The sequence below is a fragment of the Neodiprion virginianus genome, chromosome 2 (assembly GCF_021901495.1).
Source record: "Neodiprion virginianus isolate iyNeoVirg1 chromosome 2, iyNeoVirg1.1, whole genome shotgun sequence".
NCBI lineage: Eukaryota > Metazoa > Arthropoda > Insecta > Hymenoptera > Diprionidae > Neodiprion > Neodiprion virginianus.
The window spans coordinates 18,652,378-18,672,425 of NC_060878.1; the positions used below are offsets into that span (position 1 = coordinate 18,652,378).

At 36.8% G+C, this 20,048-nt stretch overlaps 1 protein-coding gene across 3 annotated transcripts; it reads right to left on the reverse strand.

Annotated features, from left to right (window-relative positions):
- Positions 1-338: 338 nt before the first annotated feature.
- On the reverse strand, positions 339-15,749 carry LOC124298712 (RAB11-binding protein RELCH homolog). 3 transcript variants are annotated; one of them, XR_006906862.1, is made up of 18 exons: positions 15,488-15,749; positions 14,985-15,191; positions 14,514-14,672; positions 14,075-14,430; positions 13,714-13,827; positions 13,356-13,600; positions 12,977-13,287; positions 12,477-12,763; positions 11,781-12,108; positions 11,386-11,539; positions 11,186-11,309; positions 6,354-6,624; positions 5,822-5,957; positions 5,528-5,727; positions 4,123-4,384; positions 2,971-3,056; positions 1,546-1,742; positions 339-935 (listed from the first exon to the last, which is right to left on the reverse strand). XR_006906862.1 is itself a non-coding variant. In XM_046751084.1 (17 exons), the coding sequence occupies exons 1-17, from the start codon at positions 15,552-15,554 to the stop codon at positions 1,726-1,728; spliced, it is 3,324 nt and encodes a 1,107-aa protein (XP_046607040.1). In that variant the 5' UTR covers positions 15,555-15,749; the 3' UTR covers positions 339-1,725. The 3 variants fall into 3 exon arrangements, 2 of the variants coding, with proteins under 2 accessions (XP_046607040.1, XP_046607039.1); XM_046751084.1 differs by having other exon boundaries at positions 339-1,742; XM_046751083.1 differs by lacking the exons at positions 339-935; positions 1,546-1,742 and having other exon boundaries at positions 2,713-3,056.
- Positions 15,750-20,048: the final 4,299 nt, after the last annotated feature.

Consider the following 20,048-nt stretch of genomic DNA (forward strand, 5'->3'; position numbering starts at 1 on the left):
CTCCAACCGAAATTTAATTCTGTTGTCTTTAATCTCTCGTTTGTTTGTCCAGAAAATGATTTTAAACAAAATTATACCTAATTTAATGTCGTGCCCCCCACTCCCAATACTACATAAAATATAAAAGAAAGAAATATTATCGTACAGTAGAATCATAATCAAGATTTAGGGGAGAGGTGGGCAAAATGGGTCACTTAAGAAAGGAATAACGTTAGACCAATTTTGACGCCACTTTTTTTTTTCTTTAGCCTTAAAATATATTTCAAGCTTATCGACACTTTTTGAAGTCTCATTTGATTATATAGGGAGCCCATTTTGCTCACTAGGGTCTATTTTCCTCCCCTCACCCCTATATAGATTACACTTGTAAAATAGTGATAACGTTGAAGTAGTCTAAGCCGGCATTCGCTATTCATTCGCTATATAAGATCGCAGGGCTGGCTAGCACTCCTACCATACAGCAGAACAGTGCTTTGGGTGCTGCCGTGTTCTTGCATTCAATTACACCTATGAGACTCAACTGGTGCATGCGAAATATGTGTATGTACTGGTCCCTAAGGCAGTTGTAGATCGGGCACTCCAGAATGAATTTTTCCCAGTGTTTTTGGGAACTGCATGTTACAAATAGTGCAAAACTCTTGGGGTGATTTTGTATGAGATTCCGTTCTTTTCAGATCATCGAAATACATGAGACACGTCATTTTTTTGTAAAACAATAAACTTTTCAGTCTGTTTTTTACCTCAATTAATTAATTTGTATCCATTGAGGTCTGTTATTCTCTTCCCCGTCTTTGACTTCTCATGATTATTGATATTATTGTCACTCTCGTTGTTGTTATTGCTATCGTTATCATCATTTTTATAAAATAACATGATGTACAAACAATTGCATCACACTGCATTTAAAATTTTTCATGATGTATAAGACGTTCTACCTATGCAGGTAAGAAAGATTTATAAATTATTAGTAGTTTTTGACACTATTTACAATTTTCACAGATTCACTACACAGTATTGTCATTGTTCTGAAAACTTTTTGCCATTTTATGAAATTCTACTCGTGTGTTACGTTTAACATTTCCACTGATCACTCACGCGACGCAATGTTTACGCTGTAGGTATATCTCTTAAGATATCAATTTTACAGGAAGAAAAGTTCGGAATAAAATCTATATTGTACAAATGTGATTTTGGCCAATTTTACAGTTTCATCAATCGTTAACTATGTGTATATTCAGCAATAACCATGGTTGGAAAGGTTTGCTGTGCTATAAATCAAAAACTGCATTATAAAAATAAATGTTCTGTACAAAAGTTGTCGAGAACTTTATTAGAGCAATTCTATAGAGGATTGCTGTAAAAATGGAAAAACTGGGTTTCAATCTCTTAATTATTCTCTGTTTCGTTCGATGTTTCAACAACTATGAATAATAAGTGAAAAAATTATGAAACTCAAATTGCAGAGCGTAAAAAAAGCTAAAATAAAGTATATGATCGAAATTTTTGTATCACGTCGAAGAGCCGAGTTATCGAAAAAAAAATTACCCTTTTCAAGATGGCGGAGAAGGCTTATAGAGAATCTTGGTCGACAATTTGAGGTTGAGTTTTCGAAGCCCCCACGCCCACACAATGTTTAAAAATGAAACTTTTCGATTTATTTTTCTTTCTTTGCCTCTTTTCGGACACAATGACTGGACTGATACGTTTCTTCAATGCTTTGTGCGGTCAGAAAACTGTCATACCTGTATATGTATACTGAATGATAACGAAATAACATACAAATATGTATAATGTATAATAGGATGGTTCGAGAATTTTTTTTTTCCAACATATTTTTTTTAAACAACCTCTCAAGCTCAAGTCTAAGAAGTCGCTCTTGTGACTTTGATTTCACATTTATTTAACATAGGAAGATTTCACTTTTCGTTCAAAGTTAAAATACTCGTAAACTATTCTGTATTTTTCAAATCCATGTATAGATCCTGAAGCTGATTCTTCAAGCTTCCCAACTCTATATAACAATCCATAATTATCATCATCAGAACACTACCGATTTTTTCGTTTCGGTATAAATGAGTAGTTTTCAGATGACTGTAATGTCTTTTCTGATTGTAACTATGCTTTCTTATAGAGATTTGAAAAACTTGAAGACCCAGCTCGAAAGATCTATGCATGAATTTGAAAAATTTGAATAGTTCCGAGTATTTTAAGTCTCAATGAAAAATGACACGTTTCCATGTTAAATGAATGGAAATAAAAATCGGATCAGCAACCGTTTTTTCTATCAAACACCTACATTTCAGGGGGTGAAAGCGAAAACAACATTTTTTTCCTGAACCGCCCTAATGTATATGTGATATAATGCTATGTGTGAATAAACTTTTATCCACAATTCCCGTTCTTCATTTACATAAAAAAGAAAATACGAAATGAGCTCTGCAACATATAAAATAATAATCAATTCAAAATTTATTCTATCCTCTCAGACTCGATTTTTTTTTTTTTTCAAACTATCCTTGTTATTGAATTCAATTCCTATTATTATTAATTATATACAATAAAATATAAGTGACGCAGGAAGGAATGACGTTACGGATGTACATCAGTCCGACAGGGTTTTAGGAGAAAGCATAATATGATACCCCAAAAACATGAGCCCGATATGAGCCCGATCGAACTCTCCTTGCACAGGTGCAGATGGATATACTCACATACACCCAATCAATTTTCATCTTGCTAAAATCATAGCACACTTTGTAGATACGATACGAATATCTTTTCGCAAAAACAATTCGAACTGGCTTCTATTTTGGATATAAAACTCAATCTTCTGAAACAATGTCGAACTGATGTGCCTCAAGTGACCTAACATTCTTTTAAAAATAATTACAGTTCACTGATTAACCGTTTACTTTTTACGAAATATATTTGCCATACTAGGCGTGTTTGACTTCTGTTGAAATATCTTACTCATCCTCTGACACATGTCCTCCACTCCCTGACCAACGTTCACGTTCGCTATCGCAAGAGACAGCCCGGAACTTGATGATGCCGATCTGTGAAAATGACAACAACTAAATATCTGTAATAGAAATCTGTATACTTGATTCATCGATGAATTTGGATTGCATTTTTAGTGATTTCACTGAAAAATCACGCACATTACCTACTTCTGTTAATGATTATTCTTGAAGCATACAAATGTGTTTATTCAAAGTAAACATTTTTCTTAAATGCACCCGTGCTCTGTTCAAGAGGATGGTATACTCTAATCTTTACCGATTGATTGCTGATTTCGTGACCTTGGTGAGTTAATAATTTGAACTTCGTCGATGTAGGTCACAGTAAAAGAAAATAATGTAGTGACAACCATTCGGCTGGACATGAATTTGACGTCGTCAAAAATTATTTTCTTTCATTCTGACCTATATCGACAAAGTTCAAACCGTGAAGTTTTACCGACCGCATTGAATGTCACTTATTTTGACTATTATCAAAGTCTGCACATGAATGATGTTGAAATACAGCAGTCAGCGCAATTTGACATGCAATGCTACCTACAAATATGGAAAAATAAGTTTGATCTTACATAACAATAATGCCAAGAAATGAATTCCACTGATTGAATTACCACTTATCGCACAGATACATTTCCGCACGTTATTTGCGCACATAACAAGAAAGATTTTGGATAGTTTTATTTGAAATTGCATGTAAATCCGCACTGACTGCAGCATTTTGACATCAATGATGTGTAGGCTTCGAGTCTAGGCAAAATTAGAGACACCTCACTTGGACGGTAAACACTGATATAGCATCCTCTTAATAAAAAGATTTGACTTTCAAGAAAAGTCTATGAATCGTGAGCTGTGATACACATAAACAGGGGGAAAAAAAGTACATAAATTCAATTGGTAATCCCGCGAGAATGTTAAAAAAAAAATTAAATGTTATTTGAGATACATTTACAAAAAATGTGACTAATTAGAAATTCTCAAGTCGTTTTCTATTTTAAATTGAGAATAATGAAGGTTTTTTTTCAAATGAGAAAGTAAAAGTAAGATACAAAAAGGAGGCGTGAGCTTTGAATTCAGTAATTCAGTTTCATTGTAAGCAATTTACCGTTCCAATGGCTTCTCGGAATCCAGCCTGGACGTGGCCTCCTTGAGTAACGAATTCACTAATTCTATGTGCTGAGGTTGGGTTTGGTTGACGAGCACTTCAAGGTACCTAAGCCCAGGCAAAAGAACACCGGTAATGCATTGATTACTGAGTGGACAGTAGACAAGGACCGAGTAGGCTTCGACGAGGGAATTTGTGAGCTCGATTTTTCGCGCCTGCTGAAGAGCGGAGGCCGTTATGCCCGCTAACTGGGTAGCTATCACTGAAAGTTAAAGAGACGGTCGTACAAATTGTATATAATACCAAATCAGCAATTAGTATATTTTGTAAGATGTGGGGAACCGAAAGTAGGCGATATCTGAATGACTATTGCGTGTGGCACGAATAGAAGGGGAATGTTGTAATCACACAAGTCAGATATCACCTATCCGCACATGTCACACACACCATAGTTTTTGTAACACCTCTGTGCGGAAAGTTTTATTTGAGTTGCTACTGGCAGCGCATAAATTTCATGTTAATTAACTTATGACGAATTCGACTTGCAGAAAAAGTGGGCACTGTTTCTGTAAATCGGATTCGCCATTGCGCTCAATGACACAGTGCGAGATGTTAAGTTATTTGAAATTCCATATGTGCCAAAGAAAGCCTTAGCGTGGAAAATGAAGAATTTCAATTGTAGGCATGTGCCAACGTTATTTTTTTGCAGTGTTCAAAAGTGGGGCGTTTCATGTACGATTGATGGGGTATGAAAATCCATTGAATAATCATATTCCACTAAAGCTTAATGGGAGTTGGTATGTGTAATGTACCCACGCAGTTAGCCTGTGTGAATGGGTATGAAAGTAGGTATGTGTGCGTGCACGAGACGGGCGCGACGCTCGATGAACAGGGTAACTGCTAGACAGCCGAATTATGAGCATTCATTCATAAGGTGACACGTGTACGAATCAGTAACATCATAATATACTTAGTTTAGCGTGAAACGGTCTACTTTTATTTAATGTTGCCTGATCGATCCTTCCTCACCCTGCAACACTACAGTATGTCAGCAAAATTAAATGGTTAGTTGGCTAGAGTTCAAATAGCCAGTAAGTATGGGTATTGTAATATGTACTGGCATGCATGGTCAATTGACATACAGACATTATATCATTTTTACCTGTCATTTTAAAGGAAAATAGAAAACCCAATGTTACTGACAAAACACCTAATACCTTGTTATTTTACTATAAAATACTCATAAATTGCGAACATTACCGACTAGCACTTCACCCTGAATCTAATGGAAACATTGCCCAGGGCTGGCTCTCTGTGGTAGGATAGTTATTCACCGGATCATGGAGCTTTCCAAAGAAGTGTTGCAAAAAACGTTAGTCAAATTTTCGTTTGATAAATGACTTACCATCTTCTGTGTAATTTTGGGGACAGTTTGGCGCGATACTTGAGAGAGCAGTGACCAAAGAAACTGCCAATGATGACGGGATGCCCTGTGGTTCTCGAGCTATCATTTCCAGTGTCAACCGCGCTTTATCCCTTGCCTCTTTGGCTCCACACTCAGTGACAAGATGAGCTAGTGCTGGGATAGCGGCAGCTTTGACTGTTCTGCAATGAGGTATTTTTGAATTAGTTGACAAATGTAATGTTACTGGAGATTTGGATCTGTTAAATAATTCTTTGATATAGAAATCATCCTTACAAATCAGTGTCATTGGCCAGTGTCACTATGGCTGGTGCTACTCTTGTGTTGGCTAAATGGTCCGTAATATGAGATATTACAGAACTGAATAAAACTGCAGTCGCACATCGGACTGTCGATCTTTGATGAACCACTCCTATATTTAACATGTAGATATTATGTTCAAATTTACACTTCTTAGAATGGTGTAGTGAACAATCTCAGACTAAATTTATTTGCTATTTTTGTTTTGAAGGTGGATTTATCTCAATCAGGTTGTTCAGTTAAATATTTCTGTTTGTAGTAACTGGATTAATAACTTTTCCTAGTAACTAGCAAGATACTGACTTTAAATTAACCTTGTTACAGAAAACGAGAGAATTATATCTTTAATTATGTTATAGCGGTTCAAGGGAGCGTAAAGTTGTCTGTAAACAAAAGCATTAACACAATTCAGAATCACATAATATCGATTACGAAAAGGATTCATTGTGACTATCGAAATTGTTTCTGAATCGTTACAGTAGTTTAAATTCCAGGCACTCATATATACCATCCCAGAGAGCGTTAAGAACGTGTTCCTGCAGTCGAGTTTCATTACAGAGTCTGATAACAGCCATTTGTAGACTTGCACTGCTGACGCCGCTTATAGCCACGGCAACAATAAATTGATTCAATGCTTTCGTTACTTCAGTCACATCAAGGGTCGATAGAATCGTCAAGTACGCCGGAATCAACATTAAGCTCAGAGCTCCTCTGTCGGGTGTCAACATTATGAGTTGTTGCTCAAGTTCCGTCAATTTGGCAGCAAAAATGGGCTGAATCTGTAAAAATGATTACGTTATTGGAATGGAACTAATTGATTTTTGCATTGTTGTTTTTATTCTGTTAGCCTATTTTCTGATAGGTCTTTTTAGGATTCATTTTAAAGGTTGAGCTTTTAAATTCATTGAATTTACATCATAGCGATGTTTCATGGAAAAAAAATTGCTTCTTTTTATATGTACATCAAGTAGAATATTTGAAAATAATTGGGTCGTATTTTCTATTTCCATTAAAAATAGTAATAGCAAAAGTCATATGCAATTGAATTTCTCTATTTTCAATATACAGGGTGATTCAAGGCTATCGTCCCATAAAATACCATTGTATTCAGCGCAAAAGTGCGAGACCGAACAGTTTTTTGTTTCTAATAGAAAATTTGCCACTTGCGAAATACAGCCATTCAAAATTGGCTAATCCGGTAGTATCTCGTGGCTCCAAATAAGCCTGGAGAATCCTATTTTGATTGTCATGGGCTCATCAGCTATCCTGAGTCATCAGTTGCGATCTGATTCACCAATTTTGATCAGCTATAATTCACAAACCACAAATTTCCTATAAATAATGAGAAAACATTACAGTCGCAGATTATTACAAGGAACACTGGTTGCGTATGGATTGATAGTCCTGGGTCACGAAGTACAAAGATATACTTTAGCATGGGTGACACGGTACCTTTTCTCAACCTGTTATATCAGCTTCAACTTTGTTTCAGATGAAAAAAAGAAATTTGTACAAACTATTTTTCTCCAAACTATTGAATGAAACTTCCCCTTTTCATATATTCCAAAAACTTTGCCTTTTTGATAAAATTGCTTAAGATAGTTAGAAAATATTAGGCAAAATGCTGCTTTAGAATATGAATATTAAAAAATTGAATGAAGTCGTGAGCGTTTTTAGAATGGTACGTGCAATAAGAACATCAAGAAGATTGGTTTTTCTTCCAAATTCTTTTAAGTTAACGTGTCAAGTGTTTGGAAATTTTATACCAACTTCTTTCATGTTTCCATCTGGAATATTTTTGTGATAATTCATATTGCTATAGATCTAGTTAAACCCGTAACAAAAGATGCTGAAACTACGCAAGTCTGTAAATACATTGAATTACACTGTAGTCATAGTTACTTCCTTCTAACAGGTGTAACCGTAACAATACTGACCAATGTATAGTATCCATTAACAACTTAATGGTCGAGAAATATATTCAATTGGTCAACCAAGCTGTTGTTTCGATTGTAATTTTGGAATCAATAAAATGGATTGAGCCTGACTGAAAATTTCTGTTGTTTTCAACTATATTTCTCACTCTACTGGAATGATCAATATTGATGATAATATTGTAGCATGTTTATCTGACTCGGAGGCTATGTTGTATTTCCAAGTTTAGGCATAATGTTGGATAAAATGGTCATCACTACTCATCGTCAAATGAGAGGGACATGAATTACTTGTGGGATTACTTTATGGCTCTGGAATAATAGCCAACAATAAGTAATGGTGAATTAAAAAATTGTCCATTTTGTTACACATCATTATTTTTTGAACTCGTTTTCTTCAAAACGTGGTTATCAAAGTCAGTCACTACAATATTTTGAAAACGGCCCAACTGATTTAATTGACATTCCGAGACAATTTCGAATATACATCATTACATAAAAAAAAAAAAGAAAAAAAAAAGCGCTTTATTATATTTGAGGAATCCGGTCATATTGTATTTTTTAAATCAAATAGACAATGAGAAATCATCGAGCCATGTCGATGCGGGACATGATTGATGTTCACTTGAGCAAGAACCCGTTGTGCAAATAAAATTGGTAAAAACGAACCTTAATTGGTGGCTGAAAAGTTGTTTAGATAAAAATTTTCAAAATTCACCAGTAATATGTAATACAGATTATTATTCAAAGTATGACTTATTTTAGAGGCTGAGAAAATAAGGTTCACTTACGTGATTGTTCTTGATATCCAAGGTCAATAATAAAAAAAAAACATTCATAGAGGTTTGACTTTCAACCCTTTAGTGGAGGTCCTCCTCAGAACTATAACATTTATTAAACATTACTTACGTTATACATAATTCAATTAACAATGAACAAAAAAACAAGGAAAAAAGGGGTCGAAAATTGGCCATCGAAGAACAACGGTTATCAAAGCAACCGACAAGTGTCAAGAAAATGCTAAAAGACAAGATGGTATATTAACTTAATTTAACAAAGAAAGACCGCTTCAAGTCAATCGCTGAACCAAATCAGGAATTTTAAACAAAAACTACATCTCTTAACAATCATCTCCGTGTGTAAGCCTAGGTCGTTATTTGTAAGAAGGTTAGGCCCATCAATCTCCCAATCATCAATATCCATCCTCTAAACCATCATGAAAAAGATTTATCGTAAGCAAGCATGAGACAATACACTTATCCTTCTCTTTTGGAGACATTATTTTCTTAATAAATCAATGGAAAACTCTCATGACGGTGTAAGCTGAATTGTACCAGGTACCCTGGTAAGCGCCCGAAGAGAGAACTCACAATCAACGTCAATAACAAGAGAGACCGATGACCCCAATCAAATACAAAAGATCACACGGCATCAAGTATCGTGGCGCCAACAGATCCAACTATATAAATTTCCAAGTTGGATCATCGGTTGAGAATAGGCTAATGTATTTGAAATCAGGTTGTAATACCACTTATTTAAGTTGTCAGTATCAGATCTCAAATTCACGACATTATTATCACCTACTATGTCACACATATCTGAAATCAACGTTTTCCCATAGTCCTTTTCCCCAGAGGATACTGACATCAAAGAGGTTAAAATTATGGTCGCAATCTATCCTATGTTTTGTCAAAACTAATTCTTTTTCCAAATCAGCAAAAATATTGCGTTTATGTTCGTTAATTCTTGTCTTAAGCAATCTACTAGTCTGGCCGATGTAAAGTTTGTTGCAATCATTACAAAGTATTTTGTAAACCAGATTCAAACATTTTTCTTTCGGAACACATCTGACCTGGAATCTACTAAGGACCCTGTCGAGTGCTTATGACAAACCGTTCACATACAGGTACTTCATTACTGATCCGAAACACCTATTCTTAAGAATTACTAATCTGGTTTCAATACACTGATCTACTAAATTTGTAGCGTTATTCTTGCAAAGCGAAACTTCTTTAATAAATTAATTTTTTAAAAATGAAACGCGACTCTTTGTCTCTTGATATTAACAGTGATTGTGTGCTCTCTCTTGACGTGTTTACCGGGGCATGTGGTATAATTTGATTTACACCTTCATAACTATTTTCCGTTGATTGATTAGGAAAATAATGTTTCCAAAAGAGCTGGATAAGTGAATTATCTCCTGTTTGCTTGTAGTAAGGTTTTTTGATGATGGTTTGGAGAAAGGATCTTGATGACGGTAAGATTGATGATGGTTCAAACCTTTTTACAGATGACGGACCCAAGCTTATACACGGAGATGATTGTTAAGAGATGTTTTTGTTTAAAATTCCTGATTTGGTTCAGCGATTGACTTTAAGCATTCTTTCTATGTTAAATTAAGTAAGTATACTATCTAGTTTTTTAATCTTTTTCTTAACACTTGTCAGTTGCTTTAATAACTTCTTCGATGGCCAATTTTCTTCCCTTTTTTCCCTTGTGTCTTTGTTCTTCGTCAATTGAATTACGTACAACGTAAGTTAGGTATGTGTAATAAATGTTACAGTTCTGAGAAGAACCCCATACAAAGGTCTGAATCGTAAACATCTATGGATGTTTTTTATTATTGATCTTGGATACCAAGAAACATCGTGTATGTAAATAATAAGATCGATTAATTTGTCTGCATAATGTTTCACTTCATGCTTTTGAGTTTTTAACAAAATATCGAAACTAGTCGCAGATCAAAGAACAAATTAAATTAGCCGAACCACGCTGATAAAGGCAAATGAATTTTTTGTCCAATACAAATTTGGAAAGTAAGATTTTCGAAGCTTATGAAGCGTGCCTAAGGTACCCCATTTCTAAACAGTACAGTAAAAAGGCACTGGCGCATGCGCTTAGCTGAAATTTTGAATTTTACACATTAAGGCTTTCTTTCGTCTCATGCACACTTTCCGATAACTTAATTTTACGCACAGACTTTTCACACCACTAGCGTAACATCATTGTGCTGAATTTAACCAGAAGTTTGCACCTTTCGGTTAGGTTTCATCAGGTCAGGCCAGTGCCTCTGGACCTCTTGATTTCCTTTGATCGACTTGTTTTAAATTTTTATTACACTCGTTTGCTTCGCAAATCAAACTTTCCTTCACAGGTATTGCAAAAAATAGTGTGTGTTACACATATGGCTGGGCAATCTCTGACTTGTGTTTACAGCGCCCACCTTGGCTCATGCTGAAAACTTCACACGCAATGGAAATTCCTCACTTCGCGCGCTAGTAACACAACATCCTATTTCGCGCGATATGGAATGTCATTACAAAATGATTTATTTTCAATATTCCATAAACCGGTTTGATTCGCAATTTTTATTAGGCGTTGGATAGGATGGTTGTTTCATACCGACCTTTGATACAGTTATGTGTCTGCCAAAGGCACAGCAGAGAGAATGTATATATGTGATGAAAGCATTCAAAACAGCTTCTTGGGTAACGTTAATCGATTTCACTACGTCAATTACATCTGGTAATCTGTAAAAACCAAGTACAATCAAACAGAGAAATTAAAGTTATTATTAAAATAAAGTAAGTAATAGGAGGAACAAACAATTTATTAGATAGCCACTCTAATTCTGGCCAAGTGTCATTTTCCCATGTATTTGCGAAGAATGCGTGAAGCACAGCTGTAATGTCCATATCGCCTTCATAAAATACTCTCGGATTTAACAGGGACAGCTGGCAAAGGGCGGAAAACTCGTCTGCTGCTTAAAAAAATTATTTTATTATTAATGTAAGATCAGATAATGAGTCAACTTATTATTGTTTGGGGCTTCCTACGTCAAAAATTATTCTACAATTTTAATTACGACATCTCACATTGTTCGATAACTCGAGACACTGTTTAAAACAATTTTTCCTTTGTATTGACCAAGATACTAGTCTATTAATTTGAATGGGGAAGAAAAGATGACTCGATCACAATGGAAAGCCATATGTACTTACGTAAGTCCGAAGGTTTTGATTCTTGAACAAATGCTTTGACATTCTCAGTGTTAGCAACGCATACAACGGTATGCGGTAGGAGGTACTGCAGCACATTGATAGATGCAACAGCTCTATCTCCGTCAGAATGAATTTTGTTCTGGATATTTTGGTGGTGTGAGGGCTTTAGCTGGCACCTTAATTTGCTAAGTATTCGTGGCAGCAGATGGGACTGAAATCTTCCAAGTGTAAGCGCCCATTGCGCTATCACTGGTACAAGAATTTTAGCTGCAGCTTCAACCACTGTAGATGAGGAATCATCCAGAGCAGTAAGAGTCAGTTCTTCACACTGAAATATTAATGATTGTTACAAAAACGAGTAGTAAGACAAAATGCATGGTCGTTAGCTGCCAGTTTCTCTCAATAAATTGAAAAAAAAAAGAGTATTTTATTGGAAAATTGAGTAGCAAGTGACTCATACAATCTAAGATGGACCGCATATTCCATGCGATGAAAACGAGTTACAACCGCTTTATGTAGTGTTACTATTTGTGAACTCTAATATTGATTCAATTATGTGTTGTCACAAAATGCTATTGTAAGTGAATATTAAATTGAAAGAAATAATTCTATATATCTTACATCGTGGTGCTGTTGCATTAATTCTTTCAAACGAGTCTATAAAATGAAAAGCTGATGATCATATAGTTTTATCACCTGGAAATATTTGTCCGGATCATCCATTAATGCTACTAATAGCGCCAGAGTCTTGACAACAGTAGCTCTGACCACGGGCTCCGTATCTTCTAGAAGCATTTGCTGCAGCATAGAAAGCATTAAAGAATTTCTTGTTGTGCCTGAAATATGTGGAGCCAAGGCTGAGCAGCATTCTGCAGCCAGCAGTCTTCGTTCCAGATGCTTGTGCTGACTCTGTTCCCAACACTGGCCCAAAACTTCACCAGTTTCTATGGAAGTCTTCGAACATTTCGCCATTGCCACTAAGCCTGGTGATAGTGACAAAATATGAGATAAAGATAAGTTGATAATTGTTTTACAGCACAATTTTATACACCAAGATAACTTTGTGAAATGGACCCTTCCAAGCTACCCAAGTGACTACATGCCTGACATTACTTGTTGTTAGCTGGCCCGGCTTGAGCGTGACGGGTTTACTTTACAAGATCCCTCACACATGCATTTGATTTTAGAGGGCTTACCAGCTAATATCTTCAACCTCTCCTCCTCCTGCGGCCTCTTTTTCAGGTTAAAAAGTAACTGCAGTAACTTTTCCCTCTCGCGACTGTTCGTGTGCAGTTGTACTGCGCTAAGAATTAGAGGTATTGTCTCTTCTCTTTTATTAAGTATAACGTTTGGTATTATTCTGGGCAAAGAGTACGTCAATATGTGAATAATACTTTTCTGAGTCACGCTATTCCTCAGTGGATCTTCTATGAATGCTGTTGCAGGGTTGGACGTGTTCACCACGCAATGAGTTACTACTTCTCTCTCAAAATTGGCTGGTAAGATTCTGAAAAATTAGGGATAATTTTGTCAACTATTGCTTTGATCCAGCTTATCTTCCTCAAAATATCACACCTGAAAGAAGAGTCACAAGAATCCAGTCGTGGCTGTTTCGTTACATCAGGTCTAGGCAATTGTAGCGTTGTCCATTCTCGATCTCCCGGATCGGTTTCATTCAGGCTAGTCACAACTGAGGTTGTATCATCTCCACAAGATTCTTGAGTCATGTTAGAAATATCCTGGAGCATCGAATCAAGAATCTCAAACTTTTCAGGGGTTGATGAGTTGGAGTTTATCGTTTGTATCGTCCCTGTGCTATCCTAGATATATAAAATTATTCGACTTTTTTGCTTACTTTGTTGAATCTTCAGTTTCAGTATTTTCGATTAAGCAGGTTTCAAGATATTTTTAATGAGCATTTATTTGCTCTCACCTTTGTCTCGCCAAGTATTAAATCAGTTTCACTCGAAACTAAAAGTCCTTCTAGCTCTGATTTTTCTCGCTCTAAAACAGCTCTTTGTTCTTTCAATTGCTGTATTTCAAAAGTCTGCACAAGAAAACATAAGAGAACCAGTTACACCGCTAATCCATATTAACAAAGCTTCGTTTTTCTAGTGCTGGAAGGCAATAACTACATAATTTTATAGAAAAATTCTTCAAACTAAAACTACATGATTATTTTAGTGTAGCGGACAGGTTTCACAAAATTGGGTTTCACAAAAATCAATGACTACAAGATATTAAGGATATTTATTCATACCTCGTTTTTTTCACTCTAATAGTGAAGTACTAACCATTTCTTTCAACTCTTCATCTTTGTCAACTGTTTCCGAATTCAAATCTTGAACAAATTCTGTTTGTACACTGACATTTGCTGAGTGTGGTTTGTCGTGGCCGCTAGCCCTCATGAATTCCCTGTATATCTGCAAGAGCTGTGCAGGTTTTGGAATATTCAACCCAACATCATCCCAGTCCTCGAAATCTTGGTTTTCATTCTCATCACTGAATGTAATAGACGTCAGCTTATAGGAGTGAGCTAAGAGGTACTCGTTGACAAGATAATTAAGCGCTCGCTGTTCGTGAGGTTTGATTGGGAAATCAATCACTATTTGTTTGTCAAGCCCTGTATCTGGCGTCATTGCTTCAGACTCTTTAAAACAAGAGAAATAAATGTAGCATGAGATATCATATTATCAGGAGGACAAATACATGATATCCAATGAGCAGCTTCACCTGTGGCGACGGTAAGGTTGGCCCTAAGTGCCGAAATATTTTCCCTTGCTTTTCTGAGTTCAAATTCCAGTATAGCGACACGTTCATCTATTCCGCCACCGTCCTCCGAATATCTTGTCATATCGAGCGAGTCTAGGGTAGCTTGACTGAGTGACCTAGCTAGTGAAGTAAGATTGATTTATGAATAATGTCTAAGGATTAAATGAATAAATACGAGGTGCTCACTGAAACAGTTGGTCAAGGAAATTAAGAAAAAAGATTCAACTCGTGATGAAAATTGCTGAGGAAGTACGGCTCATATTCGAAAAAAGATGGTCAAACAGCTGACAATGGCCATGAAGCATTATGAGATAGTCAAGGTTTTGAAAAGCAGTACAGCGGATATGACATTGAAATTATACAAGTTGATTGACAAACTTGTGACACGTAAAATATTTACAAGCAAGAATTATTTAAAGAAAGTCTACTCACGCAAAGCAATGTAAGGCTCCGGCTTGATGTTTTGAGTCTCAAAGTTCCCTGGATTTGAAAAATAATCCCTAAGGATAGGCAGTTCACTTCCTGCTTCGCATAATTCAGCGTGCATCTCCAATGCGGTGAGTAATAGTCTTTCGTTAAGTAACTTGGTTGCGATATCGTCGTACGATACTGTAGGATTTGCTGGCTGCGATGCATCTTCTGTAGCATTGACATGTTGCATAGAAAATTCAATCAGACTGTCTGATGAATTTCACTCAGTTTCTGATTTCTCGTTTTCAATTTTTGTTTTTTGAATATGATTAACAGCAAAATTTTAAGGACAGAAGTAACATTCATGCTCATGTTGCAGAATTCAACCGCAAAAAAGGGTGGGACAGAAAATACAGACAAATAAACCATAAGTAGAATAGGTACAACATTTCTTCTTGACCATTTATTCTATTTCATATAATGGGGAGTTTTCCAAGAAATAGTTATAGTCATAACACTGTTACCTTTGACTGGTTCGTTAGTATGACTTGTGCTGAATAAATCCTCAACCTCTTCAATGGACTTGGCCATTCTTCGTCTGCGTAGTTTACAACAGTATGGGTGGGTGAAATTGTTGCATGAATGTGATATGTCGTGTGAGCATTTGCTTGTTTAGAAACAAAAGAATAAATCGACTACGGACGTTCTAATAATTACTACGTATCATATAACCCCAATGTCCAGCTGGCACCCGTGGCTGTTTCGTTTTGACGGCTGTGAACAGCTGCGGACTAATGCAGGGTTGCCAAACTCTCGATATCTCAAGACGCCGAAAGCTGTCGAGCAAGTAGCCAATCCAAAGATTTCTCAAAGGCGCCAAAAGTCGCCGTGGAAGATTCGTATGTAGCCAGAAACAGTATACTTCCGCGTGAGTTGACTGATCTTTTAAAATCGAAAACTTTGAAATGACTAACTAGTCTCGAATACCTTGTAATCCATATAAATTTATTAGGAAGCTAGAAGGTATGGATAATAAAGTAGCTGTTTGTCATAGAATTACTTTGGATTGTTCAACACTTGCTCGTTTAGTATCACATTATGAGTATATTTGGTCTACAACGTACGCGACTCATCCCATTTTCTTCCTATTCCAAGAATTCAAATTATTTCCGAAAAATTTCGAACATTTCGCTGAGGTCAGTCTCGTTATGTTTGTTTTTCGAATTCATCGAAGTTTCAGCTTCGGATGCATACACATGTAGGACGAGTTGAATCTGTTGATCATTGCAGTTGTTGGCTTGAATGATTTGCAGCACTTTCCGAACACTGAAATGCAGCGGTATTCGTAGAAGAGCTTCGAGCATGGCAATTTCCATTTTATTGCAAATTCGAGTATTAATAAACGTCAGTGCTAAGCAAGTTCTCTTTACCACTGCATTGCTAGTCGAAATGACCAACATCATTAATGTTACGTGCCAGCCGGTATCCACGGCGGCGCCCTCCCTGCGCCCTACCTGACCAGCGTGCAGTTACCATAAGAGAGCCTTACGTGCTCTTACCGATAGTCGTGGATTAATACTAACACACATAGTCACCATCATAACGTCCAAATTCTTATATCGATAGTCCTCACACGCTAGATTAACCGTTATTTTATCAGTCATATTCATAACATACATGGTATGTATATTTTTTCTCATTTAACCGTTATACCTTTCAACATTAGCTTTCACATAAAACCTTTGATTTACGACCTCACCGTAACAACCCAAGTAATAAACACCTGCAGTAACTAAGATAATCGAGTAGACTAAACACCGGAAACATGGGAAGAGAAATCACGGATAATTCACAGATAAAGAAACCCCTATTCCCAGAATCCAGGATAGCGCCCTTATTTTAACGATAACAAGACCAATCAGCGATTCGCCGCTTGCTTCTCTAAACCAACTACCTCGCGCTAATCCACCACCGAGATCTCATGCACGAATCAGAAATCTTACCCTCAATTATTTCATCATCCTTAACCAATCATCCGAGACCCGCGAGAAACCGCGACTCCTTTTGAACTCCTCCTACTTTTCCTCTAATTCAACCTCTCCAGAAAATAGAATAGATCAGAAGAACTTCAGACATCATAGAGAACAGATCAGATCTCTACCAAAATCCTAGAATAAAATCATTATAAGTCATTCAGAATCTTCGAGACTTGTAACAGTTTGTCACTGCGATAGTGATTAACACCAATCTGTACCACGATTGTAAACCTACCATCGAGAACTGGAAGGAGACCGTTAATAAATGTGTAATTAACCCAAGTGTTGTCATAAATAATTATTTCAATCACGCATAGTGATGGTTGGCACGAGCCCTACCTAACGAACTTTCAGAATTGTAGGCGAGTTGAACGAGAAGATCTGAGGAGCTGATCAGCGGATTCCCGAGATTTACATACACCAACTACGTAAGTCAGGAGAACGATTTAAATCACGCGGCGAATCAGAATCGACTCGAAACGTTCCTCTCGGAACGTAACATTAACACAAGAAAGAAAAGAACAAAAACGAGTAAGGTAGCCAAAAATCGCCACCTCGCCAAATAAAAAAAAATTGACGCCGAAACAGCAGCCGTGATAACCAATTTTGCGATGAGTAGCCAAATTCGCAAACCCTTTACTAGAGTCTCTATCATGGTCTTATTGTAACATCCGAACGGAACATATGTTTTATCGATTATTATTATTATTATACGTCACTTTTATCAACTAACCGAACTCAGCCACCTGAACTCACCACTGCTCGTATACTAAAAAACTGTACGCGTTTTGTCCCCGTTTTTTAGTTCCTCTACGTGGCGCTAGTAGACTTCTGACACGCTCGCTGCCCTCGCTGACCGCGCGCGAGCTTGTCAGACAACTACTAGCGCCACTAGTGGTGGAGATTAGCGGCAGAATCGCGGGACATTTTGCGAACCACTTTTAGCAGCGTGTGTCAGAGGGCTGACCGAACTCGAAGGACGAGAATCTTGTAACCAGAAGGTATCAAAACAACTGTCTAATTATTTGAAATATCCCTAGATGAAAATAACTATGAAATTCACTAACCAGAGCCTAGAGCCATGTTACGAGATCTTCGGACTACAAGAAGTTATAATATTATTATACACTATTTTATATTATTATTATATTAACACCATAATTAACCGACACCATTATATCCAATTATTATATAACACTCAACAATGCCATTCGCGCATTCGGAGCTAAGAGCTCCATATAGCCTGGAGAATAGAGGACTGTAAAACCTATAGACTTATAAAGATAGACTGAGCGCTCCTATAAGAGGCACTGACAATTACATATGAAGGACAGAGATATACCGGGAATACTGCTTTCTCTTTTCAATCGGCGTCATGGTGGCATACAATGGAGCAGTGGAAGTGGAACAGCAACAGATATAGGCGCATAATTTCGCCTCATTCTCCTCTACCGCCTCGATGCCCGCCACAAATATCGTCAGAGAGAGAAAGGAGTACTCCCGACATATTTCTGTCCTTTAAATGTTTGCTTCAAGCGGCTCATAAGAGCGCTCAGTTTATCTTTATAAGTCTATGGTAAAACCATAGATACATATAATATAGAACCGACATAATGTAAAGCTATATGCACTGCTGCAATGATCCATAAAACCAGTGACTGCGAAACCTTCAAAATCGTAAAAATCAATTATCTAGCATGAATTATAAACTTTTCTCCGTAACACCGTATTGTAGGTAACACATACAAGCGTTCGGAGGTAATGTAGATCTTCAATATGGAACCATACAGAACTCTACCTGGAGAACATATTAGGAAGCTTAATGACAAAACGATTGTAGGTAAATCAACTTACCGGATGATTCTGTAAGGCGAAACAACCAAACAGAATTACAATTATTGTATAAATACAATAACAATAGATCCTTCAAGATGAACAAAGCTTATAATAGTTCTTAGCTGGAACGTACGAAAACATATCCCTAGCTCCTTACAAGTATTGCCCGATACCAAGGAATAAACTCAAAGATGTACACGTGGCAACGCCCAGTAACAGGCAACCAACAAACATAAGAACAACGCTCCAATACCTTTCAAGCCGTTCCATATCAATATCACAATTAACAATTACCGAAGGGAATCATACGAAAAATATATACGTAAACTTATTCCAAAACTACGAACTATCACATCCTTAAATACCCTAATTCTGTTAAGATTGTTACAACACGAACTCCTAAGAGTATTCGCAGCAGCGCAATCATAGTATTAGCTTTAATACCAAATGAATAGCAAGTATGTCCCATAAACAACTACTATTGTACTCCAGGTGAATAATGATAATAATTAATTATAACATATACGCAATTCCATATATTTACACGCTGTCAAACTAGCCAAATAATAAGTATCCAATATGGTAATCTTAATATATAGACTTTGTAACGAAGAGGATAGTAAGAACATTTAGGAAGTAAACTACAACTAGAACTCAGCGCATCATAACCTCGCCGCGACATATGACACCATCACGAAACATGGGTCACCTCTATCACACGTGCATTGTGATCACCATATTAGGAAATAGCAGTTACAATTGGTCCAGGTCTTGACGTCTGCGGAAAGGGGGGAGGAAGCACTGTAGCCAGGGGGGGCCTGCTGCCCCCGGCACCAAATCTCACACGGATAGGAAGCTAATGGTGCAACAACTCTACACCTACACTACCACACCAAAACGGTGTTATACCGTGTATAAAAAGCTCGCAATACAGTAATAGCTAAGAGCAAAGATCACGGGCGAACATGCGACGAGGATATCGTGCCCTAGTTTTAATACCTAGAATAAGGGGGAAGGTGCGCAGTAGTTTTACAAAAAATGTGTATGTGTCAGCTCCGACACACGACTGGAGTTTACTCGTTACGAACGATAATTATGATATATATCGAATAGAAAAAGAGGGTAAATGAACGCATCTTCCAAAATGATAAGAGAAACAAACATATATCTCTAATTATTCGGATTATTTATATTACTTCAATCAAATCTTAGT

Excerpts from the sequence above, each read along its gene's own strand:
- LOC124298712 (XM_046751083.1), bottom strand. The coding sequence starts at position 15,554 with ATGGCCAAGTCCATTGAAGAGGTTGAGGATTTATTCAGCACAAGTCAT. Across the intron at positions 14,431-14,513 it reads CAACCTTACCGTCGCCACAG|AGTCTGAAGCAATGACGCCA; the intron begins GTGAAGCTGCTC and ends CTTGTTTTAAAG. Across the intron at positions 13,828-14,074 it reads ATGAAGAGTTGAAAGAAATG|ACTTTTGAAATACAGCAATT; the intron begins GTTAGTACTTCA and ends TTTCTTGTGCAG.